At 43.7% G+C, this 23,047-nt stretch overlaps 1 protein-coding gene across 1 annotated transcript in view; it reads left to right on the top strand.

Annotated features, from left to right (window-relative positions):
• The window catches only part of LOC140190572 (beta/gamma crystallin domain-containing protein 2-like), a 74,943-nt gene extending 52,618 nt beyond the window's left edge, over positions 1-22,325 (top strand). The window contains exons 13-20 of the mRNA XM_072247249.1: positions 1,097-1,129; positions 2,517-2,629; positions 5,479-5,608; positions 7,811-7,950; positions 11,633-11,756; positions 13,932-14,090; positions 16,447-16,609; positions 19,923-22,325. Of these exons, the coding sequence (XP_072103350.1) occupies positions 1,097-1,129; positions 2,517-2,629; positions 5,479-5,608; positions 7,811-7,950; positions 11,633-11,756; positions 13,932-14,090; positions 16,447-16,609; positions 19,923-20,011 (951 nt within the window). The 3' untranslated portion in view covers positions 20,012-22,325. The remainder of the gene's footprint in view (positions 1-1,096; positions 1,130-2,516; positions 2,630-5,478; positions 5,609-7,810; positions 7,951-11,632; positions 11,757-13,931; positions 14,091-16,446; positions 16,610-19,922) is intronic.
• The last annotated feature ends 722 nt before the right edge of the window (positions 22,326-23,047 follow it).

The following is a 23,047-nucleotide window of genomic DNA, read 5'->3' as shown; positions in this document are numbered from 1 at the left end:
ACATCAGCTCTGCAGGGCAGAATGAGACAGCGTTTCCCTGGAGCAGTGCAGTCATAACATAACAAATGCAACACTAAATAATAAACATAACAATAAATAGTAAACACAACAGCCACATGTCATTTAAAATCAAGTTATAAGTGTCCAGTGCAAGGTAAAAGTGTCCAAAGCAGAGTCAGGTAGAGCAGCTATTTAGCAGTCTGACTGCCTGTGGGAGGAAGCTGTTTAGTAGCCTTGTGGTTTTAGTTTTGATGCTCCTGTAACGTTTGCCTGATGGCAGAAGAACAAACCGTTCATGGAGAGGGTGTGAGGGGTCTTTAATGATGTACCGTGTCTTCTGGAGGCATCGTCTCTGAAAGAGGTCTTGGACAGAAGGTAGGGAGACCCCAATAACCTTCTCCAATAACAGGATCAATGAAAAATTAACCAGAATATTGATAGCAACAAACTGGAGAAATGCAAATATAAATAAACAGCAATAGCCCTTAGAGTGAGATCATTGGTTGTGGGAACATTTCAATGATCAGCTCCTTGGTCTTGCTGACATTGAGTGAGAGAGGTTGTTGTTATAACACCACTCAGCCAGATTTTCACTCTCACCCCAGTATGCCCACGCATCACCACTTTTAGCTTGTGAAGTTATTATATCTCTTTGCTGATCTTGGCACAAATCCATTTATTTATTTAGAAATACAGCACAGAACAGGCCCTTCGGCCCCGCTTCGAGCATCCCCTATGTTTAACCCTAACCTAATCATGGGACAATTTACAATGACTAATTAACCTACCGACTGGTATATCTTTGGACTGTGGGACAAAGCCAGAGCACCTGCAGAAAATCCAAGCATTCCACAGACTCCTTACAAGTGACCTCGGAATTGAACTCTGAACTCTGACACTCCGAGCTGTATTAGTGTCATGCCATTTGCTACACTACTGTGGGGTCTACCTTTGTTAGATAACTCTCACAACTATCAAAACTCTGCCAATAAACCTATCACAACAGATTCCCACGTTACTGATTTCTGTATTATTTATCATGCATAAGACACAAACTGACTTCGAGTGACACTGTCTCGTTTTTTTGTGTGTTCAGGTGGAGCCAAGTGGTCAACAGTTCAGACTGAAGGTAAGAATTATTCTCCATGTAAGCTGGTTATGTTTATTTTTTAAATAAGATTAATTTGTTTTTATTGATAGAGACAGAGAGTACAAAAGCAAGGAAGTTATCCTTTATGGAATGCCGGTTGGGATACAGCCGGGGAATACAGGCTAGTAGTGGGTATCACGCTTTAGCACAGACGATTGAGCCCTGGAGAGGATATGGAAGGGTTAACTGGAAAATGACTGGGGCAGAAAGGCTTCAGAAATGAACAGCGATCAGCAAAGCTGGAATTGCTCACCCTAAGCAGAAAGATTGATGGGGAAATTTGGTTGAAGTACATCACAAGGGGATGAAAATGAAAAGAAACTTTCTATTGGCAGTAACCAGAGCAGATAAAAGGAGTTGACATAAAGCATCAGATTTGACCTGTAAAGTGTTTTTTTTATAATTTATGAGATACAGTGCAGAATAGGCCTTTCCGGCCCTTCAACCCACACCACCCAGCAACTCCCAACAACCCCAATTTAACCCTAACCTAATCATGGGACAATTTACAATGACCAATTAACCAAAGAAAGATGTGTGTCTTTGTGCGAGGAAACCGGAGCACCCGGAGAATACCAATGCAATCCATGGGGAGGATGTATAGAGACTCCTTGCAGAGGACTCTGGGATTGAACGCTATACTCCGATGTCCCAAGCTGTTACAGCATTGTGCTAAACGCCACACTACTGTAAGCCCTTAGCGTTGACCAAGTTGTGTTTATTGGGGGGGGGGGTAAGTTATTTACATTCTGACATATCCTGTGGTGAGCTACAATGGGGGATAAAAGCCTATAAGGACATCAACCTGCATCACTGTTTTGATGACGCCACCTAATAGTCTGCGTTGGAGATTAGTCGTCAAACTGGTACAGAGTCAGTCACAAAATGCTGGAAGAACTCAGCAAGTCAGGTAGCATCTGTGGAAGGGAATAAGCAGTCAATGTTTCAGATCGAGAAGGAGTACAATCTCGAAAGCGATCAGTGAAGCCAGGTGGGTGTGTGAGGCTGCGAGGAATGAAGTAAGATGTTGGGAGCTGATAGGTAGAAAAGGCAAAGGGCTGGAGAAGAAGGAATCTGATAGGACAGGAGGGTGGACCATGACAGAAAGGGAGGAAGGAGGGGCAGCTGAGGGAGGTGATAGGCAGGTGAGGAGAAGAGGTAAGAGGCCAGACTGGGGAATAGAAGCAGAGCGCAGGAAGAGAGGGCCGAATTACCGGAAGGAGAATTCAATTTGTGATCTGTTGCCTGTCCTTTTGGTTCCAATTTTGCTGGTTTCTGCTGTTATCGTCTGCTTTTTACTTCCTGTTTCTGTCCCAATGCAGGTACAATTAAAACAAGTTTCAAATTCTTTTCTTTCACCACTTAGATCCAGATCTTCTCTGAGTACGACTTCAACGGACGCTGCTTAGAAATTGAAGAAAGCAAGATGGGGATTCCAAAGGAGTTTAAGCTCCAGTCCTGCAGGGTCCTAAGTGGCAGGTACAACCACTGATAGTCAATTCTGATACTGATAGGTCAATACTGCAGGGTCCTAAGTGGCAGGTACAACTACTGATAGTTAATACGGTGTGACAACCCTGGAGCTGGTTTCTATCCAGGACCTGCTTCATAAATGGGCCAGTCAGTACAGGGTAAATACTGGATGCATTGGATGAGATTTAGTTCCCAAAGAACTTCTACAAGTGTCTGATTTTTGTTAGATTAGATTATGAGAACACACAGTCCTCTTTTATTATCATTTAGTAATGCATGCATTAAGAAATGATACAATATTCCTCCGGTGTGATATCACAGAAACACAAGACAGACCAAGACGGAAAAACTGACAAAAACCACATAATTGTAACGTATAGTTACAACAGTGCAAGCAATACCGTAACTTGATGAAGAACAGACCATGGGCACGGTAAAAAAAACTTCAAAGTCTCTCGAAAGTCCCACATCTCACGCAGACGGGAGAAAGAAGAAAACTCTCCCTGCCATGCCAGACCAAAGTCTGACTCTGAGTCGTCTGAAAACTTCGAGCCTCCGACACTGAGCACCATCTCTGCCAAGCGCTTCGACTCCAGCCCCGGCTGCCAGCAACAGGCAAAGCCGAGGGTTTGGGGCCTTCCCTCTGGAGATTCTCGATCGCACAGTAGCAGCGGCAGCGAAGCGGGCATTTCAGAAGTTTCTCCAGATGTTCCTCCGTGCTTCTCACGGCTGTCTCCGTCAAATCAGAATTGTGCACGGCCCCTATTTAACAAATACGATATCATTTCACCGTAGAGGCCACGCGCGCTGCATTGCGCCGCCACCTTCTCCTCCCGCCTCCCGCCTTATGTTCGCCTTTGTACGTTTAAGCTCAAGTACTTTGATGAATTACTCCAAGCCTGAGCTAATAACGCAAACAGGTCATCAGATTTCTAAATGAGCAGGGCAATCAACTGATCCTTTCATTAAACAAGGAGATTTAAATAATAGCAGCTGGACCAAAGAAAGTGAATTCAACTGCCGGTGACTGTAAACTCAGTCAGCTTCATCATGGGCACTAGCCTACCCAGCATCGAGGGCCTCTTTAAAAGGTGATAGCACCATGTGTGCACTGAATAATTTCTTCAATAAAAACAGTATAAATAAGCCAGGTCTAAAATCTGCAGACAAATCATCACAAACTCCATGTTGTCAACACCATCAGCATGAGAAACAGGACAAAGGAAATGTGATTGTGTATGATCGTGAAATATACTTACTGTGCCAATGAGATCGAGGGTGACACCCTTCTGTGTGCAGTTTAAATTGCTTTGTGCGCACGTAGCAAAAGATGTGTGCACTCGCACACCTCAGAGGCAACACTGTTCTGATGTATTCAGTGAACTGTATTATGTCAGAAACTGAGGCACTATTTTTGTAAAGCTAGTTGTGGAATGTTATGTGTATGAGAAGATCGGACTTGTAAACCACTTGAGAGCCCATAAGTAGATCAACAGAACAAAGACCATGATCCTCGACTTCGAGGGATAGCCACGACGACGATGTGTGCAATAGAGGGTCTAGGACATTCTGCAGACACTGTGCACTAGTTAGTTGCTGGAAGCTCTGTAACAAATCCAGAAATTGTATGTCTTGTTTCCTTACAGAGGCAACATCTGCATTTCTGCTCAATGGCTCCCCACACTGGAAGCCCAGAGCACTGCATCCCTCAATCAGCAAGCTCTCATTTTGCAATTGGGGCAGGCTAAACAAACGTTTACCCTGTTCTGCAATTTGTAGTTGACCAGCAGCTCAACTCTATTTAAATGATTTAATTGCCCCCAGGACTGCAACTTAATAATAATGTCTCCAGTTTTATTCTGGTAGCTTTAAATGACTTGAAGCATTCACTGTCCAGAGGAAGAGAGCTCGACATTTCAGCTGCACTTTGTGTGAAAAAGTCTCCTGAGTGATATCTAATTTTAAGAACCTACTCATTAATTCTCGTCTCCTCCATTAGAAGAAACATAGATTTATTTATCACTGTAGACGTCTTGATCAGCATGTCAATATTCTCAATTCAAGGAATTGCAGGCCAGTTCTGTGTAACCTGCCCTCATGAAGTCATTCTGTTGAAATTGTGCGGGCTTCCTTGTCAAGGTGCGGTGGCAAGAATTGAGCTCGAACGTGATTCATACAAATTCGAGGAGTCAAAGTACATTTATTATCAAAGTATGAATGCAGTGTTCAACCCTGAAATTCGTCTTCTCTACAGACAGTCACGCAACAAAGAACCATGGAACCAACCTGTTCAAAGAAAAACATCCAACGTCAAGCCCCGCCTCCCCATGCACAAAAATAACGCAAAAGGCAACCAAAAAAAATGGGCAAAAGCACAAAATCAAAAGGCATACTTCAATGCAGTTCAGCTTAGTGTTCATTATCTGCAGGCCGCCCCGATTCAAAAGCCACCCAAAAATAGTAAGGAAACAGCCACCAGGACTAGAACCGGAAACTGGAACACATGAAGTGAAATGAAGCAACACCTTTCTCTCTTTGCATTTCAAAACCTTGGAGTAAAGAGAAATATTCCATTAATTACTCAATCAGTTCTGCACTTGGGAGGATCTGAGTTATGTGGATTGAGAGAGAGTGGCTGCGAAGAGGGTAAAAGAGTAGAAGGTAGAATATGTTCCTAGAGTTAGACTTGGGATAGAAAGAGGCTCTTATTGAAGAACGTGGATCTGTTACGCCTAAGTCTTCATGTTCTCAGAGATCAATCATATATAATTTAGTCCGCTATCTTGAAGGAAACTAAAACCTTGTGTTCCAGTCTGGTCTTGCGTTCACTGATGCAGCTGAGGTTTATTTTTCAGCTGGGCTCTGTATGAAGGCCAGGACTACAATGGAAGGGTTTTTGTGGTTAGTGAAGGAGAGTACCCAGACCTCCAATCAATGGGTTGCAGGATGACCACGCACATCCGGTGTGTCAAAACTATTCCACATGTAAGTGTCCAACATCGAATTTCTCTGTGCTCTGGAATGCAAAGCCAACTGGTTCATTCAGATTTTAATTTATTTATATCTTTAGTTGTATTTAGAGATACAGTGCAGAATAGGCCCTTCCGGCCCTTTGAGCCGTGCTGCCCCCGACAACCCCCGATTTAACCCTGCCCTAATCACAGGACAATTTACAATGACCTATTAACCTACCAACTGGTGTGTCTTTGGGCTGTGGGAGAAAACTGGGGCACCTGGAAGAAGCACAGGCATTCCACCTGCAGCAGCTCCTTACAGAGGGTGCTAGGATTGAACTCCAAACTCCGAAGCCACTAGCTGTAATAGTGTCCCGCACACTGCTAGTGCTACCGTGTACATGGCATGACTAGTCTTGAGGGATAACGAAGATAAGCATTAGCTTTATTTGTCACATGTACATTGAAACATACAGTGAAACATGTTGTATGGGTCAAATCAAATCTGTGAGGACTGTGCTGGGGACCATCTGCGAGTCTTCCAGCACCAACATGGTATGCCGACAACTCACTAACCCTAACTGTACGTTCTTGGACTGTGGGAGGAAACCAGAGCACCCGGAGGAAACCCCCGTGGTCACTGGGACAACATGCTACAAGCTACTTACAGACAGCAGTGGGAATTGAATCCCAGTCCTATGGTTTGTGCTGTAAAGCGCTGTGCTAACCACTATGCTATTTTAAACTTGTTCTCCTCCCCGTGGAATCCAGGAAGAATGTTTGTTAAAGACTGTTCTTCCTCCTCCCCTGACTGCATGGAGCCATGGAGGTTTACAGCACGGTGCAAGTACTTTGACCCATCTCACCCATGTTGAGACTATTCCTGGATCTTTGTGTCGGTGCTAAATGAAAAGAAGTCTAATATCACCTTCGGCATTTAATGCTGTAGGACATGCCTTCTCAAGTGTACAGTTTGGTATTATTCAAGGATCCTTGGACCATCCGCCTCCAATGCCCTTTCAGGCAGAATACAGGACTTCCACCCACTATCTGGGTGTAAAAGGGTTTTTTTTTTCTGATCTCCTTTACTCTTTTTTGAGGTCTTCCATTGGTTGGAGTCAGCCATAGCTTTTGTCCCAGCTGTCTACATGATACGCAGTCCAGGACAGTACAGTATGGAGAGCAAGCTGTAGCCTGTGTAGCAGGCTTCTCCTCTCCACTCAGGTGATGAATCCAAAGGAATGGCCGAGACCAATAAAGTTTGGTATTAGTGGCATCGCAGGAGCTGCCAGTCAGCGTTCAGCTCAACACCAGCCTGCCTGAGAGAACCTAACTCCAGATTTCTCCTCGGAGTTTACTCCCAGAGCCTACCCCATGAGTGGTTATGGACACAAGGCAGCGGAGGTTTGAGACTAGAGTTCTCCTCCTCCTAGATGAGCTGGCAAGCCCCATCTGCTCGAAGTGGTAGGTTTTAAGATGCCAGTACCAGTTACCTCTGAGCTGCGTGGGTGCACAGTAACTGAAACACTCCCATGCAAATAGTCTTTGTTGCCAAGTGGCTGTAAATGTTTTAATGTTAACACACCTCTTTATTAGGGGGAGGAGGTACCTACTAAAGTGGCCACTGAGTGTGTGTCTGAATGATAAAGAAATGAACACAGAAAGAACATTTGGCAGAATGTAACACAGTCAATTTGTATCCAACTGTGTGCTAGTTATAACCTGATTCATTAATTGACAATAATTATTGCAATGAAAAAGTAATTCATGCCTCTGAAGGATGCTGGGACACACTGAGATTGCTGTGGAATTGCTAGTTTATTGAGGAAAAACTGCCTTTGATCCCCACTCCGTTTTCCCATAATTAATTAATTTAGCAATACAGCATGAAGTGGGCATGTCCAGCCCTTCCTGCAACCCCCCCAAAGCACCGATTAACCCTAACCTAATTACAGGACATTTTATAATCACCAATTAACCTACCCGGTACGTCTTTGGACTGTGGGCAGAAACCAGAGGAGTCGGACAAAACCCACACATTCCACAGGGAGGACGTACAGAGACTCCTCACAGATCTGAACCCTGAGCTCTGGAACACTCGAGCTTTAAAAGTAAATGTGTCTCTCATGTGAAATGTGCTGGAAGGCAGTGGGTTTGGAACAGAAAGTAATGGTCAAGTAGGTAGGGGTCCATCAGCAGGCAGACTGACTGACTGATTCTCTGTGTTGAACAGATCTTCTCTGAGCCTTTAATCACTTTGCATGGTTTGGAGAACTTTGAAGGAAAGGAGATTGAATTGGACTCGGAGGTGAAGAATCTGATCTCCGACGGTTATAACAATCAGGTTCTGTCTCTTCATGTTCATGGTGGGATGTAAGTACAAAACTAAATTTAATGAACAATATCGCTTACACTGACTTAGAAACCGCATAGCCAAACCTATCATAGTGATTTTTTTTCCTGTGAAGGAAGGAATATTTCTACTCTACTGTTTGTATACACTCACATACTCACATCAGTGAGACCAAAGAACCGTTTGTGGGCTTCAGAAAGGGTAAGATGAAGGAACGCACAGCAGTCCTCGTAGAAAGATCAGAAGTGGAGAGAGTGAACGATTTCAAGTTCCTGTGTGTCAATATCTCTGAGGATCTATCCTGGGCCCAACATATCGATGCAGTTACAAAGGAAGCACAGCAGTGGCTATATTTCATTAGGAGTTTGAGGAGATTTGGTATGAGTTCAAAAACACTCATAAATTTATACAGATCTACTGTGGGGAGCATCTAATTAGCTGTATCAGTATCTGGTATGGAGGGGAGGGAGGGTAGTTGGTAATCTGCACGGGATCAGAATAAGCTGCAGAGAGATGTAAACTTAGTCAGCTCCATCACTAGTCCCCATAATATCCAGAACATCTTCAAGGATCGGTGCCTCAAAAAAGCAGCATCCATCATTAAGGACCCCCATCACCCAGGGCATGCCCTCTTTTCAAATCCCAAACTCCCTTCGTCGTGCAAATAGCAACAAGAGAATAATGGGTGAAAACAGAATATAAAGCAGTCCAACTGAGCTAAAGTCCAATTGATAAATTGTGGACCAGACCGCTGGTGTAATCCTCCAACAGCACTGTGGGAGAGAGAGAGACCACCCAAACGCAGGGGCCTTCCCATGGGAGCAGCGAGACCGTTGCACACAGATACTCTCCTCCGGTAGCAACAAGTGAGAGGCCAGCAGACGGCACTGAATCCTCGCTCGCATTCCGCATCCCCATCGATGTCTCTATCTTCATTGGCACTTTAATCGGTGAGAAATGGAGTCAATCCTGAGCTCACACCCCTTCTGTAAGCTCCCGGACCCCGTGGATGCTCACCTCCTGAAACCTTCACAGAGACAGCAAAGTGTCAGATCACTTAATTGATCGTAAAAGTGTAACTCCCAGGCTCCAAAGGTACCAGGAACACATATAAAAGAAAAAGATGTGGAAGAAGTGAAGGAAATGGTTTCATGGACCACCTGGGAGATGTTGCCCTGGGCAGCAGTGTTCACTGGCACCATCTTAAGCAAAAAAAAAACTGATTCTGATTCTTATTCATGACTGCTATATATTTGCCCATCAAGGACAGCACAGTGACATAGTTAGTAGAGTACTGTGAGCAGCTTTGAGCTCCTTATCTAAGAAAAGACATTCTGGCATCGGAGAGGGTCCAGAGGAGTTTCACAAGAATGAGTCTGGGAGTCTGGTTAATGTATGTAGGGTGTTTAATGGCTCTGGGCCTGTACTTGCCGGAGTTTAGGAGGATGAAGTGAGATCTCAATTGAAACCTATTAAATATTGAAAGTCCTCCACTGAGTGGATATGGGGAGGATGTTTCCTATAGTGGGGGAGTCTAGGACTAGAGAGACACACGTTTAGAACGTAGATGAAGAGAAATTTCTTTAGCCAGAATGCTCCAGTTTCCTCCCAGAGTCCAAAGGCGTACTGGTTAATAGGGTAATTGGTCAATTTAATTCGTCCTGTGATGAAGCAGGGGTTAAATCAGGAGTTGCTGGCCAGTGTGGCTTGAAGAGCTGGAAAGGCCTATTTGACACTGTATCCCTAAATAAATAAATAAATAAATTTCTTTAGCGAGAGGGTGGAGAATCTGTGACATTCGATGCCACGGATAACCGTGGAAGCCAACTCATTGAATCTATTTAAAGCAGAGGTTGATAGGTTCTTGATTAGTCAGGGCATCAAAGGTTATGGAGAGAAGGCAGGAGAATGGAACTGAGAGGGAAAATAAATCAGCCATGATGAAATGGCAGAGCAGAGCTGATGGGCCAAACATCTAATTCTGCTCCTATGTCTTACAGTCTTGTTCTTGCTCTGTCACGTGTTGTCATGATGGTTATGCACTCGTTTAATTCAAGATGGTGTCTGACCATGGCCACACATTGCAAGCAGACCCAGCACTTCTTGTTCCAAATGATTAGTTGTTTGGATTGAAGGGCCTCACATTTCAGTGCAGATGCAGGTTGGACAGTGTGTTTTTTAACAGTTATTATCAGGGGACTTCCAGTTTCCGTCATGCTGCCTTTGCAGAACAGCCTCTTCTTGTACCCACTGGAAAGACAAACATTCTTTTTCTTCACGGGTTGGATAGTTCCAGCTGTCAGTTAAATAAACATTAAATGTGAAAAATATAATTTTGAAATGTCCCAGTGATTTTTATTTTGTGGTGCTCGCAGCAGAAACCTAGAGAAGATGCCCTATTTTTCGGGATTTCTGAGGGATGGGTAGACTATTTTTCTGCTCTGCTAAATAGCATAATATGCAACAAATGCTGGAGGAACTCAGCAAGTCAGGCAGCCCCTAAAGAAAGGAATAAATGTGAGATGTTTTGGCTGAGACCCTTCATCAGGACTGGAAAGGAAGGAGGCAGAAGTCAGAATGAGAAGGTAACTCTCCATTATGCCACTGCTGTCCTCCGTCTCTGCCGGTGTTCAGGGCTTCCTTCGTCATGTCAGTAACTGCCTCTCAGTTTTCACTGCTGTCAAGTCATTCAAGTCACCGGGTGGAGACTCAGGAATACGGTCAAGCTTAGATGTAGAAGGATTCTTCACTGCTGTTTCCGTAACAATTTTGTTTTACTAGTGAGGGTTGTAAGCCCTAAGCTGAACCCTAAACCTGGAAGACTGGTGATTCTTAGTCTGTCCTCTACCCTTTGACCTCTTTGCCATGGGTGACCCTACCAAGAGCCAAAGCCTCAAGCCGTGACTCCAGCCATCATAGCACTCGGGGCCCATTGAGGCATGCAAGCCTCCAAACCATGACAAGGTTGTGGTTCTCCTCAAGGAAGGAGAAGGTGGGAGGTCTCATCTATCACCTGCCTTTTTGTATTCCTCCCCCTCCTCCCATCTTCTTGTTCTGGTTTCTGTCTCTTTCCTTTCCAGTCCTGATGAAGGCTCTCGGCCAGAAATGTAGACTGTTCATTCTACTCCATAGACGCTGCCTGACTTGCTGAGATCCTCCAGCACTTTGTGTGCATTGCTCAAGAATCAGATTTAGATTTGTTTCTTTATCACATGTACATCGAAACATACCATGAAATGTGTCCAGTGATCTCCAGCTCCTGCACAATCTCCTGTGTCGGACTCTATGTTGCGTGTTAGTCTTTACACGTGACATTGGATAACACTCCTGGACAAGCAAGCAGAACTAGCAAAACTTCCACACTAACATCTCCCGCCTGCTAACTGTGCTGCTAGAGTGCATACTGATAGAGTGCTTGCTTATTTATTTAGTGATACAGCACAGAAGAGGCCCATGCAGTCTTTCGAGCCGCACCACCAGCATCCCATCAATTTAACCCTAGCCTAGTCACGGGACAATTTACAATGACCAATTAACCTACTAACCGGTACATCTTTGGACTGTGTTTCCAGGCTATGCTTGTCCAAACTGTCAAAGCTGGCAGCTACACGGTGAACAGAGGTTTAAGAGCACTGAGGGAGCTTGCTTTAGTTTGCCAAGGTGTGACTCAAAGCCTTGTCCTCTTTCTCTTCTTGTCCGCAGCTGGGTTATTTTCGAGTACAGCAACTTCCGAGGTCGGCAGGTTCTGTTGGAACCCATTGAGATTTCAAACTGGCCCAAGTACAGCAGCTTCACCAGGGTTGGATCGTTAATGCCAATCAGTCAGGTTAGTGCAGGGCCCTGGCCTTATACTGTACATCAGCTGCCCAGCTTGAACCTCCGTCCCAACCCCAACCAAGGTAATGCGGTGCACGTGTAAGGAATGTGAACCTCAGCACCAGTGTGGTGGTAACTGGACTGTTACCACTGGCTCCTCTCCCCTAGCCTGTCATCCATCAGGACTACAATGCAATAAACTGGTCACCCCTAACATCCAGCCCCGTGATGTGAATGAGTAAGCAGACTGACCTGTGCCTGTGGATTTCTGCAACCTTAACTTTGGGATCATTCACCATAAGACCATAAGATATAGAAGCAGCATTGGGCTATTTGGCCCATCGAGTCTGTCCTGCCATAGCTGATCCATTCCCTCTCAGCCCTAATCTCCTGCCTTCTCCCGTAATCATTCATGCTCTGCCTAATCAAGAACCTATTAAACTCTGCCTTAAATATACCCAATGGTTTGGCCTCTACAGCTTGGCAATGAATTCCACAGATTCACCACTTTCTGGCTAAAGAAATTCCTCCTCACCTCCGTTATAAATGGACATCCCTTTATTCTGAGGCTGTGGTTTCTGGTCTTAGACTCCTCGACTACAGGAAACATCCTCTCCACATCCACTCTTTCGAGGCCTTCCAGCTTTCGTTAGGTTTCAATGAGATTCCACCCCAACCCCACCTTCTGAATTCCAGTGAATTCATGTCATACCCATGGGATACATGACCACAAGCCAAGAGAACTACTCATCTCCAAAGCATGAACATTTTCATTTGGATTACCTGTCCTTTAAATGGTGGAACTCTCCAACCTTAATCTTTAAAACTTTTTCCTTTCCAACACTTTGCTTCTCTTCTCCAAACAACTGGCTCAGTAAACCCAGATGTGCAACCAGCAGGTGCATCTGTCTGAATTGTGTTAAAGGCAATGTGGATTCCAGCAGGTGTCTCTGTCTGGCTTGTGTTAAACACAAAGGATATACTCCAGAAGGTGTATCTGAATGGCTTATGTTAAACACAACGTGGATTCCAGCAGATGTATCTGCCTGGCTTGTGCTAGACACAAATATGCATTCCTGCAGGTCTAACTGTCTCACTTTTTGTCCTCCGTCTTTCTCTTACAGCACAATACAGGCCCTTTAGCCCAAGATGCTGTGCTGAACTTTTATTCTACTCTAAGGTCAACCTAACCTTTCCGTCCCACATAACCCTCCATTTTTCTTTCATATAAGAGTCTCTTAAATGGTCCCAATGTATCAGACTCCACCACCTCCCGCAGGAGTGTATTCCAGTAGTGGATTCTGTGTTAAAAAACCCTACTTCTGACACTTCCGCTAAACTTTCCTGCACTTGCCTTTAATGCTGTCCTCCAATATTAGTCAATGGAACTTTGGGTAAAAGACACTGTGTGTTCACTTTATCTATCCCTCTTATAATCTTATACATCTCTATCAAGCCTCTCATTCCTTTTTGCTCCAAAGAGAATCACCCCAGCTCACTTAACTTGTTGTCGTCCTCCTTCCCCCGCCTTTTTTATTCTGGCATCTACTCCCTACCTTTCCAGGCCCTTGGTGAAGGGCCTTGGCCTGAAACGTCGACTGTTTTTTTCATTTCCATCGATGCTGCCTGGCCTACTGTGTTCCTCCAGCATTTTGTGTGTCTTGCTCTGGATTTCCAGCATCTGCAGAATCTCTTGTGTTTGTAAGATATGCTCTCTAATCCGGTCAGCATCCTGGTAAATCTCTTCTACACCCTCTCTTAAGCTTCCACATCTTTCCTATAACGAGGTGACCAGAACTGAACACAATTTTCCAAGCGTGGTCTAGCTAGGGTTCTACAGAGCTGCAATATTACGTTCTGACTCCTAAATTCAATCTCCTGACTAATGAACACACCATACATCTTCTTAACCACCCTATCAACTTGAGGGATCTATAGACTTGAACCCCATGATCCCTCTGATCTTCCATACTATTTTCCTGTTGTTAACCCTATACTCTGCCCTCAATTACATCAGATGGTCCCTTCATGCCCAGACCTTCAGTTTCTGACCTTTGAGCAACTTGCAATGCACTATGACATCTCCCAATCGTTTCTCTGCTGACCCCTCTTAAGCAATGATTAACACAATGTATTGTATGTTCCAAAGCCCTGTGCTTAATGCCAAAACATTTTGTGTTTACAGAAACAAAGATACTTCACCGTCAAGAACCAGGAGAATGGTGGTCTGCTGTCCATAGTTCCATGTGGGGAAGATGTAAAGTCAGGGCGGGTTATTATCGCTCCTGAGAGTAGGGAACTGGAGCAGCTCTGGTTCTATGAGAAAGGGATGCTGAAGCCCAAGGTAAGGATCACTTGTTTCTTCTGTAGTACACCAGGGCTTAGTGATCATCCATATGCCACCTCTGCCTTAAGGGAGTGCTCAATATCAAGGCCCTCCTTTCAACGTGAAATGCTCAAAAATGTTTCTCAATTACACTTGTGTCAATTTGGAGGGTTGGATGTTAATGGGCAGCAGAAGATGCTGCCTGATCTGCTGAGTTCCTCCAGCATTTTGTGTGTGTTGCTCTAGATTTCCAAGATCTGCAGAATCATTGTGGTCCCAACCCATCCTGTACACTGTTCATTCAATCTCCTGCCATCTTACAGAAACAGAAATGGATACAGAAACATCTTAGGCAAGACAGTAAGACTGAAAAACAGCTTCTTCCCCAGGTCTGCAGCTGAATAATGCTACACCCCGGCTTGCCAATGGCCTTTGAGTGTTATGGACTATTGAAGTCACTTGTTGAATGTAAACATTAGAATTTTTTTTTAAATTAAGCCATACCACATGCATTGTAAATACGTACCTGTTTTTCATGACCTGGAGTTGCCCACAATCTTGATGCCTTAAGCAATGACGATAAGTTCTATTCTATTCACCTCTGTGATTTAAACTGGTAGGAGACAGGAGTTTAGGGTACTGGGGTGGGGTGGCACTGTGGGTTGACAGGATCAAGATGGAATGCTAAGGTGGTGAGGGCTTTTTGGTCTTTGATCACAATCTCCAGCTCCACTCTACCATTGTTCCTTGCCTCAGTTCATTTAGGAAACAATCAAAATCAGAATCAGGTTTAATATTATTGGCATATGTCATGAAATATATTGTTTTGCAGAAGTAAGTGACAATACATAATAATAAAAACTATAAATTATAATACGAAATATATTAAATAAGTAGTTCAAAAAGAGAGTAAAAAAATTTAAAAAGGAATGAGCTGGTGTTCATGGGTTCAATGTTCATTCAGAAATCGGATGACAGGGGTAAGAAGTTGTTCCTGAATTGTTGAGTGTGTGCCTTCAGGCTCCTGTACCTCCTCCTTGATTGGAGCAATGAGAATGAGGGCATGTTCTGAGATGGTGGTCCTTAATGAGGAATGCCAACCTTTCTGAGGCATTGCCTTCTGAAGATTTAATGATGGCCGTTCATCGTTAAAGACCATTGTCATTTTGATAAACACTAACCTCTGCACCAGAGGTTCCCAAACGTTTTTATGCTAATGAACCTTAGCGTTATCCGAGCCGGTCCACGGACCACAGCTTAAGTACCCCTGCTCCACACACTCCAAGCCAGCAGCCAGAGAAGAGAAGAATTAATATAATCAATCGGAGATAAGAACTGGCTCACATAAAAACAGCCCATGCAGATTGCTGCAATGAGGTGATGGTTTAGGTGCAGTCTACAGGGAGAAAAGAAGGCTCTCCAAAGACAGAAAACATTGAGGATTTGGCAATTCATATGAGGCAGTCAAAGGGTAAATGCTAGAGAGCAGACAGTATGCAGAAAGATCATGTCATCATCATCATGTGTCATGTCTTATGATAAGGGTGATCATGGTCTATTAGCCATAATAATTCTTGGTAAATTTTTCTACAGAAATGGTTTGCCATTGCTTTCTTCTTTACAAGACAGGTGGCCCAAACATTATCAATGTTCTTCAGAGATTGGCTGCCTAGCATCAGTGGTCACATGACCAGGACTTGTGATATGCACCAACTGCTCATATGACCATCCACCACTTGGTCCCATGCTTCACATGATCCTGCTCAGCGGGGGCTAAGTAGGTGCTACACCTTGCCCAAAGGTGACCTGCCCTCTAGCAGAGGGAAGGAACACCTTACACCTCCTTTGGTAGAGATGTATCTCCACCCCGCCACCCAAAAGAACATAGGAGAGTGGAAAAGGAAGAAATAGAGACAAGAATGGTTTGGAAATAGATTGGGAGCTAACAAAACAGTAAACCCACCAGTGGTCTATCGGATATCTGCTGTGAGAAGGTTGCCAGAGTAGGTAGTGAGCAAAATAAAGATCTACTGTTGTCAGCAGAAGATGCTAGATAAATCTTTTTCCCCAGTGTTCATCAATGGAAGTTGCTTTACCAGAGTTAGGGGAAATGAGAAATAAGAATAGGAACCTCTCAAAAGGTCCATACACAGAGGTGAAAAGAGCAACTGAGATAATGCAATAGGTCTGAGACCCTTTATCAGAGGTTCATCAGCATTTTCTGTTTTTGCTCAGCTTTTCAGCATCTGCATTCTTTTTTGATTCTCACCGAGGGTTCTGCTGGAATGCATAGTGTCTTAAGATAGAACTGTTACTAGAAAGCCTGGCAGCACTTAAAGTGGAGAAATGTCTTCATTTGTGTTTGGATTTGCAGTTTGCCCCAGACATGAGTCTTCAGACCATTGGCGCTATAGGTGACACTGGAAGCAAGGTGGTGATCTGGTCGGACACACGGATGCCGAAGCATTGCTGGACATTTGAATTCAGTGGCACCATCCGAAGCCTCTTGTATGAAGAATTTGTGCTCAGCATCAAAGGTAAGTGTTCTATAAACCAGGAGTTTGTGTATGTCGCTCCTTCAGCTCAGACAAAGCTAGCTCCTCATGTTGTTCGGGGTATTTTCGAGCTAGGGTAAATAGCAAATATTAATTTCACCAGCAACCAATCTTCAGACCCAAACTTGGATTGTAGCTTGAACTTAGAATGCAGCCCTGAATGATAGTTTTCCTGTAGTTGGTTGAAAACCAGGCAATGCTGATCAGCATTCATTTCCGGTGTTTAGAGTGTGGGTGTAAAGAAGGACGTTTGTGACAACTGTATGTAATGCAAAGGAAGCATTGTAGATACATTGTAACTAAAGAATTGTTCTGCTGTTATCTTCGATCTTTAGCATATAAAAATGTCATCTAATAGTGGGTCCGGCAGGCCTCTGCTTACAAGAGTGTCTCAATATGATGCCTATTGTTCATTTTTGCTGAAGAAAACACTTCTATATCCATTAGCTTCAGTGTCTATATCCATTAGCAATGGTATCACCAGTCTTCTTAACTGCCTAAATACTGGGAAGACTAGATCTGTTCTTGTCAAGTCCAAGCGACAAATTCTACTGCCTAGACATTAACTCCACTCCTTTTTCTGAAGTTAGCATAAGACTTTGCCAGATTGATCATAAGCTTGGTATCATTAGACTCTAAGATGAGTTTTCAAACACACACAAGCATCATTCCTGATGAAGGGTCTCAGTCTAAATCATCAACTATTTATTCCTCTCCATTGATGCTGCCTGACCTACTGAGTTCCCCCAGCATATTGTGTGTGTTGTTTTGGATTACGACAAGCATCATTGCCTAGATGATCTCACCCATCTCCACCCCTGCCTCAGTCTAACCCCTAAATCGTATCTTTATCAGTCCTACACTTGCTGTCCCCCAATGTTCTACTTTGGGATATTTTCCTAAAAATTACATAAAACTGCAAAGTATTACTACTTTCCTCAGCCATGTGACTTCTATTGGTACTGTCTGTTTCTCCATCTCATTCATGAGAAAACTTGTTCAATCCTCTAAAGCCTGTGACTATATAAACCCTGTCCCTTTCTGCCCTCTGGTATCACACCCCTCATAACTCTCAGCAATGTCAGGGAAGTTTGTTTTCTCAAAACCAGTACTGCTGCTAATTTCCTCTCCCCTTCACTGTCTAATCTGATTGTGACACACACTGCAGACTTTTGTTTGCCCCTTGCTTTCATACTTCATAACAGATAGCTCAAAACAAAAGCAGAATAAAAACTAGTTTGTTTTTGAGAGAGAAAGATGAGGCACAATGTGAATGGCTTTCCATCCATCAGCCCCTATCCCTTCATGCAGCCCACGTACATTCACCCCATTACCAAGAGAACACCAGCCATTACTGCCTAAATCGAGGGAAGGGGAAACTCCTTTGATCTTCGGTCTTATGGTATCCAATCCTTTGGTCTGTGAGCGTCAATTAATTCTCACCCGAAGCAGCAGTTCAGAGGCAGATTGCCTGTGGTCATGGTGATGAACACAACTTAAGGGCCAGTGTCCTCAGAAAGATGGGGTAAAGAACCCTCTATCCATTGAATAACATGGTGAAACATATCAACTACCTGAGAAGCAACTTGGATCTGCTCTATTTTACCTACTGGTGCAACAGGTCCACAGTAGATCCCATCTCATTGGCGCTTCACTCAACTTTGGAACATCTGGACAGCAAAGGTGCAGACATCAGGATGCTCTTTATCAACCACAGCTTGACATTCAATACTATCATCCCCCCAAAGCTGATCAATAAGCCTCAAGACCTTGCCCTCAATAGCTCCTTGTGCAATTGGATCCTCCATGACCTCACTTTCAGATCCCAGTCAGTCTGAATTGGCAACAACATCTCCTCCCCAATGTCCATCAGCACGCGTGTACCACAAGGCTGTATGCTTAGTCCCATTCTGTACTCGCTTTACATTATGACTGGTGTGCGCTCACACGTCTTTTGCTACAAGCGCACAAAGGAATTTAAACTGCACACAGCATGTGCTACCTCATTGGCATGTTAGGTATATTTCATGATCGTACAGAACCACATTTCTGTTTCCAGTCTCTGCTGCGGATCATGTTGACAATGTGGAGTTTAGAATGATTTGTCTGCAGATTTTAGAACTGGCTTATTTATTCTGTTTTATTGAAGAAATTATTCAGTGCGCACATGTTGTTGTCACTGGGCAAACAATTGCCCAGCACAAGATTTTTGCACACACTGGTCATTACAAATTAGAAGGAACATTGCTCCAATGCCATATTCAAGTTTGCTGATGACACCACTGTCGTAGGCTGAATTAAAGGTTGTGACAAATCAGCATATGGAACAGAGATTGAAAATCTGGCTGAGTGGTGCCACAACACCAACCTCTTACTCAACGTCAGCAAGACCAAGGCGCTGATTATTGACTTCAGGAGGAAACCAGAAGTCCACGAGCCAATCCTCATTAGAGGATCAGAGGAGGAGAGGGTCAGCAACTTTAGACTTCTAAGTAATATCATTTCAGCAGACCTGTCCTAGGCTCAGCACCTAAGTGCAATTATGAAGAACGCACAGCAGCAGCTCTACTTCTTGAAGAGTTTACGAAGATTCGGCATGATATCTAAAACTTTGACAAACTTCGATAGATGTGTTGGTGGAGAGTAGGTTGACTGGCTGGATCACAGCCTGATATGGAAACACCAAAGCCCTTGAACTGAAAATCCCACAAAAAGTATTGGATACAGACCAGTCCATCACAGTTAAAGCCCTCCCCATCATTGAGCACATCTACATGAAGCATTGTCGCAGAAAAGCAACATCATCATCAGGGACCACTACCACCCAGATCATACTGCTTTCTGGCTGCTGCCTTTGGGAGGAAGGTACAGGAGCCTCAGGACTCACATCACCAGATTCAAGAACAGTTACTATCCCTCAACCATCAGGCTCTTGAACCAAAGGGAATAACTTCACTCAACTTCACTTGCCCCAACCAATGGACTCACTTTCAAGGACTCTTCACCTCATGTTCTTAATATTTATTGTTTATTTATTCGTACAATTTCTTTCTTTTTGTATTTGCAGTTTGTTGTCTTTTACACACAGTTTGAATGCCATGGTAGGATAGTCTTTCATTGATTCTGTTATGGTTATTACTCTACTGTGGATTTATTGAGAATGCCTGCCAGGATATGATTATCAGGGTTGTGTGTGGTGATATACAGTACATGTACTTTGTTAATGAATTTACTTTGAACTTTGCCAACCACATTTGTCAGATATATGACTTCTTTTTTGCCTCCTTTGTTTTAGGTGGGAAATTTTATGACCAGGACTCTGGAATGATCTGTAAACATGACGATCAGAACCCAGTTCAAAAATGGGAGATTCAGATGCTGTAACAAAACCAACTCCCTAAGACCAAAGTACTGGGCCTCTGATGCAGGAATTATCTTTCCCCCTAAGCATCCTCTCTGCTGCTCTCTCCCTGACCCCTGCAGTGCCTCACAAGAGGGTGGTCAGTAGTTGAGGGGGACATGAGGGATAGGAAGAGGATGAACCCCCATTCACCAGCTGATGTCATTCATTAGAAAATGGAGTGGCACAATGTTGTCGTGATTAGTGTAACGCTGTCACAATACCAGTGACCTGGGTTCTATTCTGCTGCTCCCTGGAAGATGATTGTACTTTCTTCCATGATGTTGTGAGTTTTCTCCGGGTGTTCCAGTTTCCTCCCACATTCGAAATATGTACAGATTCAAGCTTAAGGTACATTTATGGTATGCAGCATACAACCCTGAGATTCGTCTTCATCGCAGACAGCCACGAAACAAAGAAGACCATGGAAGCCATTCAAAGAAAATCATCAACCTCCCAGCATGCAAAAAAAAAAACAAATGGTGCAAACAGCAACGAGAACATCAACTTCCCCCGAGCACACAATAAAAACTAATCATGCAGGCGGCAACAAGAACATCAAAATCCCCTCGGCGTGCAAAAACCAAATTGTGCAAACGGTAGCAACCTCCCCCCCCCCCATGGAAAAAAAACAAGCAAGTCGTGCAAACAGCGTCACAAAAACACAGAATATAAAATAAAACTGAAAGAGTCTAAGTGAACTAAGGTCCAATTCATAAAGTGCAGGACCAGAACTGGGTAGTGGTTTCATTGGTCACGTGGTTGTATTTGGGTAGTAGGGTCTCGTTGGGCTAAGGAGCTATTTTATCTCAATGTTAAATAAAATCGCAGGAACCAGATGTAGCTACACCTGCATGACACTGTCCATCCTTATAACTTCCACCAATACAATTTTTGAAATGATTCCCTTTGAAAGAAATAATTCCGCCGTTCAATCATTCCCTCCAGTTCAGCACTTACTGCATGTTTTTTGCTACCTTGACACCACACAGAATTTAGCAGATAGCGTAGAAATGGAGTTATACCTAATTCAGAGTAGAGAGACAGTGACAGGTGCTCTTTCCTGTATGATGCTGAAAAATATCCTAGGATGCACTAGGACACATCATCAGTGATGTAAACTGTGGACATAGGGTGTCTCGGGGTCTTTTAACATCAGATATTCTCACCTAGGTGACCCACCAGTGTTGATCAGTCCCCAGCTTATGTCCCAGTTCTGTGCACGGGTCAGACCTTTTGGTCTATAGCCATCTGGAGGCTTGCTCAGCAGCCTCTGTGACGGTCCTGATGGCTCTTTTCTCTGTCGCCCCTGTAATGCCAAGGGGAGAGTAGGTTCTGCAGAGCGAGCAGCCAGTAAAACCTCTACACCCTACCTCTATAGACTCACATCGTGCCCTCCACCCCTATCCCTGGCACTATTCTACCAGCTCCTTGTATTTGGCTTTCTTTTGCTCAAATGCCTCCTCAATCCAGACTTCCGAAGGCACTGTCACTTCCACCATGACCAGCTGCTTCGAAGTTTCTGACAATTCCAATGTCATCAGTAAGGAATGTCTACATCCTCCCTTCGAAATGCATGGCCTTTCTCTAGGTCCTCCAGTTTCCTCCCATGCTCCAAAGATGTACCAGTTAATAGGTTAATTATTCATTCTAAATTGTCTTGTGATTAGGTTAGGGTTAAATTGGGGGGTTGTCAGGGGTTGCTGGGCTATGCAACTCAAAGGGCCAGAAGGGCCTATTCCAAGCTGAATCTCTAAATAAAAATAGAAATAAATTATTTAAGCCCAATCCTAAATCCAGGTATGTTTGATACCTTTCATACAAACAACAGGCAGTAGAGTCGATGGATTTTTTTTTTTTTTTTTACTAAGTCATGGGTTTGGGGTTTTTTTTAATTTCTAACTTTGGAATTGGTATTGGGGAGAACCACTATCTGTAGAACTGTAGCCATGTTAAAGTCAGAGACAATGGAACCGTAGCCCAGTGAGAGTCAGTGCCCCGAGACCTGTAGCCTGGCGGGACACCGTGATGTGGACGGTGAGTCCCTGGGCAGCTGCACTCCTCTGAGAGCTGCTGGGATTCTAGCCAGTGAGCAAAGGGTGAATGTAAAAGGTTTACTGCGTGATGTACAAGCCTCTGCTTCAGGCTTATTACAGTTCAGACTTTATTTAAACATCCCCAATCTATGTATGATTTGTGATGGTAGACATAAGAAGTGCTTCTTCTATCTATTTTATACAATAGACAAAAATGATATTAATTTTTATTGAGTTTTGTAAATGACAAAGAATTTTATAAGCAAATAAATGATAATTCTATTTAAAAATGGGCAATGCAGTAAATTTAGTGTTTTTTTTATTTAGCTGTCTGTTTAATCTAACTTTAAAATAAAATTTGGCTACGGCCAATAATTAAAGGGGAGGAAATTATTCCTTGGTTCCTTCTCTCTCATCAGTTCAGTGAATTGGAGAAAGGATGTGTGGAGTCTTACCTCGATGTAGATGGTGTTTAACCCTTGCTTGCCCCTCCCCGATCTCCGGTACTAATAAGGAGGAGGACATGGTGTGATCTGTGCAGGGACTTTCAGGATGGGAGCTGGAAGGAACCATTTGTGCAAAAGCAGTGAAAATGCATCTTGCAGTGTGTTTACAATATCCATCCATCCATGTTTGTGTGAAGTGAGAACAGTGGCTGAGTTTACTCTGCTGATTGTTTTTCTTCCTACATTCAGTGACAACTTGCAGGAACTTCATCTGAGGAGAATTAAGTCAAATATTTTGAGAGATCCACAGAAGGCTCTCCATATCTGTTGTGAGGCAGTTGTCATTACCAGGAAAGCTGAACATTTACTATAAATGACTCCTTCAGAATCCAGTATGATCAGCAGGTGCTTTACATCATATCTGTACAAAGCAAGGTCCATGACTGTGTGGCTAAGCACAGCTCAAATACCATCTACAGATTTGCTGATGACACAACTATTGTTGGCAGACTTTCAGGTGGTGACCAGAAGGTATACA

The sequence above is a fragment of the Mobula birostris genome, chromosome 30, assembly GCF_030028105.1.
Source record: "Mobula birostris isolate sMobBir1 chromosome 30, sMobBir1.hap1, whole genome shotgun sequence".
Lineage (NCBI taxonomy): Eukaryota > Metazoa > Chordata > Chondrichthyes > Myliobatiformes > Myliobatidae > Mobula > Mobula birostris.
The sequence above is the reverse complement of the archived record's forward strand: the minus strand, read 5'-3'. Positions and strand labels throughout refer to the sequence as shown.